This window comes from Penaeus chinensis, chromosome 27 (assembly GCF_019202785.1).
Source record: "Penaeus chinensis breed Huanghai No. 1 chromosome 27, ASM1920278v2, whole genome shotgun sequence".
Classification (NCBI taxonomy): domain Eukaryota; kingdom Metazoa; phylum Arthropoda; class Malacostraca; order Decapoda; family Penaeidae; genus Penaeus; species Penaeus chinensis.
In genome coordinates this window covers 26,378,824-26,391,323 of record NC_061845.1, presented here as the reverse complement: position 1 = coordinate 26,391,323, position 12,500 = coordinate 26,378,824, and the positions used below count along the sequence as shown (strand labels likewise).

General features: G+C 34.7%; 1 protein-coding gene across 2 annotated transcripts; it reads left to right on the top strand.

Annotated features, from left to right (window-relative positions):
* The first annotated feature begins 2,707 nt into the window (after positions 1-2,707).
* On the top strand, positions 2,708-11,906 carry LOC125039484 (serpin B4-like). 2 transcript variants are annotated; one of them, XR_007116123.1, is made up of 4 exons: positions 2,708-3,279; positions 6,878-7,013; positions 9,065-9,309; positions 10,938-11,072. XR_007116123.1 is itself a non-coding variant. In XM_047633482.1 (4 exons), exons 2-4 carry the CDS (start codon positions 9,177-9,179, stop codon positions 11,788-11,790), a joined length of 651 nt encoding a protein of 216 aa, XP_047489438.1. In that variant the 5' UTR covers positions 6,878-7,013; positions 9,065-9,176; the 3' UTR covers positions 11,791-11,906. The 2 variants fall into 2 exon arrangements, 1 of the variants encoding a protein (XP_047489438.1); XM_047633482.1 differs by lacking the exon at positions 2,708-3,279 and adding an exon at positions 11,509-11,906 and having other exon boundaries at positions 10,938-11,173.
* Positions 11,907-12,500: the final 594 nt, after the last annotated feature.

The following is a 12,500-nucleotide window of genomic DNA, read 5'->3' as shown; positions in this document are numbered from 1 at the left end:
ATTTGAAGAAAGGTATAATAGTTGGATTTTACATATTCTCGTACATTACACAGGAGGGATCATAGCCTATTTTCCCAATCTAAATCTTGTAGGAAGTAGCTCTGGAGTAATCCTGCGGGATTTACTTGATATAGTCTTCAACAATTCCTGTTCCGGCATCAGGCTTGGTTTTGGTTTGCAGTAATTAATGAATTGACTTCAGATGCGGATTTAAACCCTTAGTTATCAATTAGAGTTTTAGATGAGATTTTTGTATTTTCAGATTAAAACTCCTGCATCGCCCTGTAAAAATAAATAAATGAATACAAAATGAATAAATGAATAAATAAATACATACATAAATAAATAAAATAAGAAATAAAAATAATTATAATAATAATTATCTATCAATTGGATAGCATTCCCTTTTCTCAAAGAGGAATCAATGTCTTGTTAACCAAAGAGATAAAAGGTATAGGCTGTCATACAATAATCGTTTGTTATTTCTAAAATAAAAATTAAATGATATAAAGTAATAAGATTTACGGATATATAAATGCGTTCGTGTACATTCGTGAAGAAATTTGACTCGTTTTAGGCAGATGAGTTACATTATACAAGAAAAAAAATTAACTATTATGATTATCAAATGAATGTTGGTGAGGGTAAATATCGTGGTAGAGCGATGTGCACTATAAACACCATAAAACGTGGTATTTTTCATCGTTTTGTTGCTATTACGGCTGGCGTGTTATTCCAGGATTTGACATTTGTATCTGATTTTTTTTTTTTTTTCAGAATGCATACTATTAGCCTATAATTCCAAGTTCTAAAATGAGGCGTAATCTACAGCCATCTTGGCTGTAACATTTAGGTTCATAATGCAACACGTTACATATATGTATATGTATGTGTGTATATGTGTATGTGTATATATATATATATGTGTGTATATATATGTATGAATGTGTAGGTATTTGTATATGTATGTATAATGATATATATGCATATGTGTGTATGTGTATATATATATATATATATATATATATGTGTGTGTGTGTGTGTGTGTGTGTGTGTGAGTGTGTATATATTTATGTGTGTGGATGTATATATTCCGCTATTGACAGGTTTATCCCAGCACATTACCTGCTCCGATACGATAACCTGCCGCACACTGTGTTAAACTCTACACAAACACTGAGGGTTCAATCTTGAACTCGGCAAGACAGTGTATCACCTTATAAGTGGTAGTTTATACAGTAACAGAACACTTCATAATATATATCACCTCGGCAACAACGTCTGTAAATAAAATGCCACCTACGTTGCGAAGCTTGCAATGTAAGATAAACTCAGTTGCAGAATTATTTGTTTGTACTGTTCACTCTCCATATATACGGTCATAAAATTGGATAAGGATAATAATGATTACATTTTTGGTTGTTCACAATTTCCATAATTATTTTTTGCTGTTATCATAAGTTGTCACTGTCACGTTTATAAATTATCTGCCAATAACTTTAATCATTCTACAGTCACTTATATGTTACACAAGAAATTCTAAAAGTAGTTTTAGCATAGGCCAATCACAGTCTTCCCCAAAAGCGACTTCAAATTATTAACATCAGCGCAGCGTTGTTATACAAAATTACATTAATGTTACATAAAAGAGGGTTCATATTTCAAGGTTTAATATATAACTAATACGCTAAGGCTCTTTGTTGGCGAGGCCTATTATTTCTCTACCGTGAAACATTGCCAATTAAACTAGAGCGGTGTGATTAGTTCACTCTGTACTATATGAGTAAAAGTAGATTTGCATGTAATTTGACGTTAAGAAAATTAACCCTCTCTGTTATCTCTGGATTAAATTTGTACTTAGTTATAAAGTAGTAAATGTATAGACACTTAGAATGATATTAGCAAGGTACAGTTCGTCAAAGTCACAGCCTATTCATGCGTTTTGTGATGTTCGGAATGTTAGTGATCTCTTGTAGTGGCACTGACTTCTGCTTCATTATATTGATAGCACTTGGATATCAAATTGAATATTTGTTCACCGATTAATTATAAGGGATTTTATAAATCAGATTATCAGTATATATATATATATATATATATATCGTAAAATAGATAGGACACTTGCTTACTTGGATCTTATATCAGTATTAAAGTTTTTTCTTTCTTTCTTTCTTATGTAATCTTTATCACTCTCCAGGATGCACACGTGGGGCCAATCTGACACTTTTATTATAGCAGGTATATAATCAATAAGCTTCATTTAGTAATCAATATTCCCGAAGCTCCAAGAGTGTATAATTGCCAGGTATCGTGATTTTGTAAGTGTTACCTCGCCGGCCGGATGATCCACACAGTCGGTGTCGAAAGTCCGGTGATTGAAGTAATATGACACTAATGCGCAGATGCCTCTTACACACTGCTCTGTCCGTGACAGCGTAAGAGCGTAAGAGCGATTAACGTGAGGACTTTGGTTTAATTGAATTTCCGGCTGTTACGTGGTTTGCTTGTTCTTCTAAGTATGTTCTGGTCTCTTATTGTATGAGGAGAAAGTTTATACACATTTATATATATTTTTTGGAACAAAGTAATTTGTGAATTGTTCGATTATATTCATGATTGCTTTTGTGATGGATGAGACGAAATTTGCATCTTCCTGTATTCCTGGCCCATTTAATCTAATGAGTAAACTAATTTGTACGGAGCGGCATAATTGTCACTTGATAAGGTTAATTGCTAACCTTTATTGCGGGAGTGGCCGTTATTAACACGACCTTGAGTGCACGCAGGACCCTTGCAATGCAACCTGCTCACACTGAGGGCAGGTCTCATAGACTACCTCTCTTGCCGAGCATATTAGGACATTCACGAGAAGGATACATTCTATTTCCTCGAGACATTTATTCCATCTGTAGAAATGGAAATAGAGAGAGTCACTCCAACACGAATTACTTTCCTCACGACCATGAGTGCCGCGGGAGTTCTGTTGCTGTCGTTGCTAACCCTAGCCGACGGGGGAAGCCCTCAGTGCATCTCCAAGAACGATGAGATGTCCCCTCCTCCGCGCCCAGACCTCGGCCACATCGCCCCCTTCAGCGTCGCGCTCTTCAGGGAGGTCCTGCCGTCGAAGGGAAACTTCGTCTTCTCGCCCTACAGCGTCTGGACCGCCCTCGTCCTGGCCTACTTCGGGTCCGGCGGGAACACGCAGACCCAGCTGGAGCAGGTCCTTCAGCTCACCAACAAGGCGGACACCCTGGCCTTGTACAGAGCCGTGACGGAACTGTGAGTAGAGTCATGATCAGAGTGTGATTACTTTTGCTCGAATGTTTCAAAGGCGAATAAGGACATCTTGGTAACAGAGAACATACTGGCAGTAATGTAATAACTTCAGAGGAGTAAGGACGTCTTGTAAACAGGCACGATGAAGATAGTGATAGGAAGAAAAGAGGGGTAGATACGACCCTATTCTATCATAGGTAGGAACGAAACTAATAAACAAACAGCTATACAGACTAGCTTTTACATTTTAGAAGCCAATAAACGATATAACATGAAAAAAAGGCGTTAAAACGAATTAAATCTTTATTTTTATAACAAATGTCAAATGTTCAAATGAAATATATCAGACATTATCCTAGGTATGTAAGTAATACTAGTACTAACTACCCACTGTTTTTAATTATGATATCGCTACTATCTTAACATTATATTCCTGATTACCATTATTGTTACTACTGTTCTGTTATAACTACTACCATTGTTTCTATTGTTATACAGTATGCGCTAATATGAAAATTGTTACTATGTAATCTTAGAGTAATCACGAGCAATATAACAAACCATTATGATTGGTACGGACACTGTTAACATTAAACATCTTGATATCTCCATTTTCTAATCATATCACCGTTGTTATTATCGTTGTTGTTGTTAAGTATTGCAATGGAACTCCTTTTTGTACCATCTTTCCATAAGGGTGTTTCATGATCATTATTTTAATTGTTATTGGTATCGTGTTTTCTTTAATTATAAACATTCAATGTTAACGTCACTACAACTCTATTGTTATTATCAGTATTGTTTTTGTTATGTTAATTTAATAATTATTATTTTTTTATCATTACTATTGTTATTATAATGATCATGATAACAGCAGTAATGATGATGATGATAATGATAATAATCCTAATAATGATAATAATCATTGTTATTACTGTAATAGTGATGATAACAATTGTAGTGACAGTAATAACAATAATGATGATAATATCAATAATGATAATGATTGTAGTGATAATGATGATGTTAATAAATAATGATGATTATGATGATGATAATAATAATAATAATAATGATGACGATGGTGATGATAAAGATGATGATGATAATGATAGTAACAATAATGATGGTGATTGATGATGATAATAACGATAATGATAATGGTGATGCTAATGATAATGATGGTGATAATAGCAAATAAAATAATAATGATAATGATGATGATAATAATAACAACAAAAATAATAATGATAATAATAACATTGACAATACGAAAGGTAATAAGAAAGATAACGATAATGAACTGATACTGATATTACTAATAATATTGATACTGATAATAATGATAATAATAATAATGATAATAATAACAATAATAATAATAATTATGATAGTAATGACGAAGATGATAATAATCGTAGTAATGATGATAACGATAACGATTCTACTATTACTAATAATAATAACAATAGCAATGGTACTAATGATAATAATGATAACACTGATAGCAATGATAATAGCAATGATAAGAATTATTATAATGGTAACAGTAATTATAATATTAATAATAATAATAATAATAATAATAGTATTAACATCAATAACAAAATAATAATGATAATAATAATAATAACAATGTCAATAATAATAATGGTAATAATAATAATAACAATGTCAATAATAATAATGATAATAATAATAATAATAACGATAATGATAAAGATGATAGTTATAGCAATCATGATAATAATACTATTAATGTTGTAGTTTTTTTCTAATTGCTATTTTTGTTCCTCCTAATATCATCTTTATCATTATTATTATTATAATTATTGTTATCATTATTGTCTTTACTATTATCGTTATTATTGCATAATTCGTATTATCATCATTATGATAACTGGTATTCTAATTATGATAATTGTTATCTTCATTATTGTCATTAATATTATTATTAGTAGTAGTAGCAGCAGTATTATTATCATTATCATTATTATTATTATTATCATAATTATCATTATTATGATCATTATTATCAATATTACTGTCATTGTTATAATTATTATATGTTATCATTCATTATTACTATTACTATCATCATTATTATTATCATTACTATGATTGTTATAATTATTTTCAACAACATTATTGCTATAATTATGATTATCATTATTGTTATTTGTGTTATCTTTATTATTGTTGTTATTATGATCATCATTATCATTATCGTTATTATTATCATTATTAGTGTATTTTTAGTTTTTTGATTATCATTAACATAAATATTACTATGATCATTATTGTTATTAACATTGTTATTACTATTTTTACTATTATTATTATTATTATTGTAATTATTATCATCATTATCATTTTGAATACTTTTAATATATTACCATTATTTCTACAGTAATCATTATTGTTGTATTTATGCTGTTACTGACATCATTATGATTACCAACATCATCATCACTTTCATTGTTATTATTATTGTTACTACGTGAGTTGTTACCATTATCATTATCAGTATCATTATTACCATCTTTATTATCACTGTTATTGTTATTATTATTACTATTATCGTTGCTTTTACTATCAGTGTTCATCATCATCATTATTTTCATTATCATTATTATTATTATTATTATTATTATTACTTTTACTATTACTTTCATTATCATCATCTTCATCCTCATCTTCATCTTCATCTTCATCTTCATCTTCATCTTCATCTTCATCTTCATCTTCATCATCATCATCATCATCATTACTATTACAAATATTATTATCATGGTGATCATTATCATAATTACTATCATCAGTATCATTAATCAATATCATTATTATCACTGTTTTAATTACTAACACCGCTGTCATTTTTGTTATTTCCATTACAATTATTATGAGCATTATCATTACTGTTGCTGCCGCTGCTGTGTTCTTCCTCTTATCATTATTGTTATTGTTATTATTATAGGTAGTATTAGTCATACTGTTATTGGTATTCTGCATATCGTTATTATCAGTATTATTATAATTATTACTATTATCATCATCATTATCATTGTATTCATCATCATCATTATCATTGTATTTATCATCATCATTATTATTATTATTATTATTATTATTATTATTATCATTATGATTATCATTATCGGTATTATCACTATAATCATTATTATCGTTATTGTTATCACTGTAATATTATTGTCATTATCTTTCATATTTTTATCATCGTCATTATTAACATTACTGTCATCATCGTCACATCATCGTTATTTTCATCTTCATCTTCATCTTTATCATCATCATCATCATCATTATCAGAATCAGAATCATTGTTATTACCTCCATCGTCAACGTAATCATCAGCTTTAGCATTGATATCATTAATCATAATCATATTCTCATAACACACTAAATCTTATAACACACTAAATATGATACTAATCTCCTATAACACACTAAATATGGTACCATATGACTATGCTATACGACCCACAATACCAATCTACATACATTATCACCCAATATACTGTACCAGCCGAATGTTTACAATCACCAACGACACCCATTATCACAGTACCTTTTCCCCCAGACACGAGACGCAGGACAGCAAGCCTAACTACACCCTCAATGCAGCTAACAAACTTTTCGTGCAGGAATACTACCCAATTTTCGAGTGTGTCCGTCACGTGCTCGCCAACAAGCTGCAGACTGTCAATTTCCGTAGGGTGGGTGAAGCTGCTGTTTTGTATTTGTTTGTTTGTTAGTTTTTTTTTATTTATATCTTTTCTTTCTTTGTTTTCTTATCTATCTTATATCCTCTTGCATTTTATTGTTTGTATTTTTTTTTTTTTTTTCAGGCAATCATATTCAGTGTGAGATAGAAAGAGAAAGAGGGGAGGGGAATATAGAGAGAAGGATGACACGAGAAACAGAGGAGGGGGGAGAAGAGAGGGAAAATTAGAGAGCGAAAGAGAGAGAGAGAGAGAGAGAGAGAGAGAGAGAGAGAGAGAGAGAGAGAGAGAGAGAGAGAGAGAGAGAGAGAGGGAAGGATGGAATGGGGGAGGAAGGAAGGAAAAGAGATAGATTGGTAGATAGACTGTGCGTGTGTGTCTTTGTGTGTGTGTGAGAGAAAGAGAGAGAGAGAGAGAGAGAGAGAGAGAGAGAGAGAGAGAGAGAGAGAGAGAGCGAGAGAAAGAGAGAGAGAGACAGAGAGAGAGAGAGAGAGAGAGAGAGAGAGAGAGAGAGATGGATGGATGGATAGAGAGAGAGAGAGAGATTATCCATAGATGTGCTGCTGAAGTGGTCCCCCTCTATCATTCCTTTTCACAAAGTTCCTCTCAAAGAAATGCTGGCATTCTCGTGAGAAATCTGCAAAGATTGTACCTCAGGAGTGTGTCTTTCTCTAACAGATAAGAATATTTATCTGTTCTCTATTGAAGAATCTCATTGGATAACTTAATTACTAACTTCGAGATGAATTAAAAAGAAAAAACAACTATCGATAGGTTGTTTCTTGTCATTGTAAAAGTGTTCGAAAAAATACTTGTACAATAGAGGTAAATGGAGTTCAAACCTACACAGAAGAACCGGTACTGAATCCATTACACTGTACATATCGGAGGCATTTTATACCATCTGACTTGAAAGTCTAAAATAATCAGTAGCCTAGGGTTAGAGGGAACCTTTTGGTATTCCAAGAAAACTAAGTTACTGTGGTTTTTGGAGAAGCACACTCAGTTAATGCAGGTGTTCCTTGGATCATTAATATGGATTTTTTTTTTATTCCTTATTGGGGAGGCGTAGACAGATGACCTTGCCAATCATGTGAGCTCCAAATATGATGCCAACACAAACATCACCAACCTGCAGAGGATCATAGATACTGTATCAAATTAAGGTTCGTGTTGGATAATTCAGCTTGCTACTGGAAAAAAAAAACAGTTCCTCATTATATCAAGGAGTAGGGACCGGACCACAAGGAACTAAGCTGCCTTCGACCAAGAACCTCTTCTAAGAGAGCTAGACTCCATCAATATGCTTGGAGTCACTTTCAATTAAAACAGAACGGTGGCCAACATACCGCAAGTCATCTCCTTAATCTAGAAGATATCCTACAGGACCTAAACGACCTTCTGCAGTGGAATACTTACCCCGGGCGTGGAACGGAGCAACTCAGAAGCATCTTAGATTACTTGACAAGATTCCAGGCACGGCAGTTAAACTTATTTCTCGAATATCCAGTGCAAATAATATACACTATAAGGATCTTCAACGTCGGGAAGATGTAGCGGTTCTATACAGTGTTCAACATTCACACGTCCGTCATCTAGAGCCATGATAAAGCTGCAGTCTTACAAAAATACACAACAGAGCCCAATAGCCCTAAACCCTCTCATGGTGAACACCTCACATTTCCAGAGACATTTTACTTTTTAGATATGTAGGTCTCAAGAATAATGTATGATAGTCATGACATTCTATTTATACAGACCATTCAAAAGTTTTGTAAATTGGAATGTTTTTTTAAGTGTTTTCTTGTGAAAAGGTTTTACAGGATTTAATTTAGCCCTATTAACAGAGAACGTGATACATAAATTTCTTGTCAAAATAGAGAGAGGAAAGAGAGAGAGAGAGAGAGAGGGAGAGAGAGAGAGAGAGAGAGAGAGAGAGAGAGAGAGAGAGAGAGAGAGAGAGAGAGAGAGAAATTCTAGGATACCAAATTACTTTCTACGAACTCCACGAAACAAGGTTAATAATCCTTTCATTCCTTCCCCAGTCTCATAAAGCAGCGGAGACTATCAACCAGTACGTTCGAGACACGACTCGCGGCAAAATCTCGGAACTCGTGAGACCGCGCGAGATTTCCCGAGCGCATATCGTCCTCGCCAATGCCGTTTACTTCAAAGGGCTTGTGGGAGCAGCAGTTCCAGCCTGACAACACCCACCTGGAGAAGTTCTATCCCGCTCCGGATCAGCACGCATTTGTTGACATGATGACACAGGAAAATAAGTTTCCGATCGGTAATGACTGCATGATATATATGTATGTATGTATATATAGATAGATAGATAGATAGATAGATAGATAGATAGATATGTATATATACATTTTTTTTCCAATTGTAATTCTGTCTATCTCTAGGTTACTTTGGCTACGAGACTGAATTGTGGTTATTTATCTTCCTTTCTTGAAAGCATCATTAAACTCGAATCCTTTACCTTCGTTTCTTTAGCAATATGCCTTTGTCTAACTGGTAAGCATATTCATCTATTACCCATCGCAGAATCTCACTGGGCAACTTAATTGGTAACTCCAAGCTGAAAAATAAATTAAAACTAGCATGATTGTTAAAAAAATATATATATATCTTAAAATTAGTAAGATTCTTTTTATTGAAAAAACGTCTTGGTCACAAACCGTATTTTCAAGTTTTAGGTTTCATTTTCAAAATAAATGTCAGTCCTTGCCACCAACAGTGATCATTGTGGTAAATCTTGAAAAAAAATATTAAAGAAACTAACAATTCCACAGTGCATATGCTTTTTACATTTCGTTGTCAGCCTCTTATTTAATCATCATGAATCATAAAATATGACTGTGGTGGCGAACTTTGGGAAGCCTTCTTGGAGAAACTGTCCAATCTATATGTGCATACGGTGAGGACATCGAAGTCACAAAGAGCTTCATACTCTAGTAGTGCAATTCATGACCCCAGGCTGTTAGACCAGGGGAGTCAGTAGGCTGATTGGCTTGGCAGCAGATGACATAAAATCGCTCGACAAGAGTATTGGTCAGTACCTTTGCAGAAGGACCAAGCTATTTGTCTTTAAAGTCCTGCTCTGGGAAAAAATGGATGCTATCCCATGCTTGGAGTTGTCTGGGTGCGTTTTGCTACAAATCCTTGCACAAAATCATGTAATTCAATTGGCAGGACCAACGTTTCAAGCTAACACTTACAATGTGAGACTGGCATAAGACGTTTTTAATACCATGCGGAATCGCTCACTCAGGCTATATGGACACCTGGGCCTGACTCCCTGAGGTTGTGAGACGACCAAGGAAGTCGTGGCTTTGACAGATCTGTCGCGAGGAGTTAGAGAAGGGTCGAAGGCACACCAAGAAGGAGCCTCGTGAACGGGAGCAAAGGATGAATGAGGCAATGCGCTCCTCTTGACATTAACGGCAATGATTGGTTGATTGGACACTAGATACTTTTCTTTAAAAAAAAAAAAGTGAATTTGATAGAGTTGTTCAGTAAAGTGAAAAAAAATGGAAGCGATCTACAAACATCTTTGTTCAGCATTAGGCGAATATCAGATGATTCCCTCTTCTATACTGGCAAAGTCTTAGCTCACTGTAGTGATTCTAAAAGTTTGTGTACAATGCTGTAGATTCTCAGCTGCAGTTTATTATTGTGATCTTGATTCTTAAAGTTAATTTCAATCTATCCTATTTGAGGAGAATTGACATATCAACCGTATTCTAAATCTAGCTTTACACCGAAACTTAAACTTTATGTTAGGCCTACTTCTGGATATAAAACCAATCCTTAAAAATAATCATAGACCAAAGTTTAGACGTAAACCTCGTTCTGTCTAAACCAAACCCCCAAAACTCCTATCAAGTCCTGATTCCAAAACCGTTGCAGGTTACTCGGGCGACCTGGACGCGCAAGTCCTGGAGATCCCGTACCGAGAGCGAGGAGCCTCCTTGTTCGTGTTCCTCCCGCGGGATCGCAATACCGGCCGCGAGTTGGACGACATGCTGCGCCAGTTCCAGCCCGCTTCGCTCAGGCCTGCCATCGGGAACCTGGTCAAGCGCGACGTCCTCCTCAAGTTCCCTAAGTTCAGACTCGAGAACAGCCTCAGGAGTGAGCTCACGGGGGTAAGACTGTCTTTGGAGAGATAGCGTGAAGCTGGTTAAGTAAAGATGAACAGAGAGAGAGAGAGACAAACTGTCTGACTGACTGACAGACACACGAACAAACTGACTGGCACACAGATGTTTATGTGTAATTATGCATGCATATATGAATACTGATATCTGTTGCTCTGTTTTATTTGGGAGGTTATTCCCATGTTTAATCTTTATGTATCTTCTTCCTTCAGTCCTTAATCAAAATAAGAGGGTTTAATCATTGTAACACATACACAGAACGCTTAAAATTCCATTCCTATTCCGTGGAAAAGACACACCATCACACGCGCTGTTATTCCCAGGCTCTCATCCGCCTGGGCATCGAGGACCTGTTCACCACGGAAGCCAACATGCGAGGCTTCTTCCCCACGGGCGGCCTGAAGGTGAAGGACGGCGTGCACAAGGTGATGGTCGAGTTCACGGAGGAGGGCGCCGAGACCAGCCCGATCCAGACGAAGGTGTTCGGACGCCTCTCCCACCCAGCTCGCCGCGTGCCTTTCGTCACCAACCGCCCCTTCCTCTTCCTCGTCCTCGATCACTACACCAATAGTATCCTCTTCCTGGGAGTGTTTAGAAAGCCTTAGTATTAGCGCTGGATGGATAGTGATCCTTGGATAGGAAGATAGGTAATCCATATAATATGTATTTTTATACCAATGTCAGTTTTATTCTCATTTTCGGAATAAACCTTTCAGTGTTAGGTAATGAGTTTCGCTTTAGGGTCTGTGGTGTACACGACTCATCTTGAACCCTTTTGTACGATAGTTTTATAATACATATATATATACATATATACTTCTACACACACACACACACACACACACACACACACACACACACACACACACACACACATATATATATATATATATATATATATATATGTGTGTGTGTGTGTATATATATATATATATATATATATATATATGTGTGTGTGTGTATATATATATATATATATATATATATATATATATCACAATGCCGCCGGGGAAAATGAATAAAAAATGGGGAAAATGCTGTGCTCATTTTTTTTATTTTTTTTGTGAAATGTCTTTGTATATAGATGGCTCTGCTAGTGCTTAGCCACAAAGGAGTCAATTAGTAGACCTTGTGACCTTACCTGATTTGAATTGGCGGGAAATACGTATTTTTTTCTAGTGCTATGAATATCGATGGTTTTATTATTATAAACATTATTATTACTATAATAAGCATTAGTAACATCAAAATATGATAACGTAAAATATTATCGTAAATCAAAGAAAAGGGTAAACGGGCAAGACATGCAGTACTC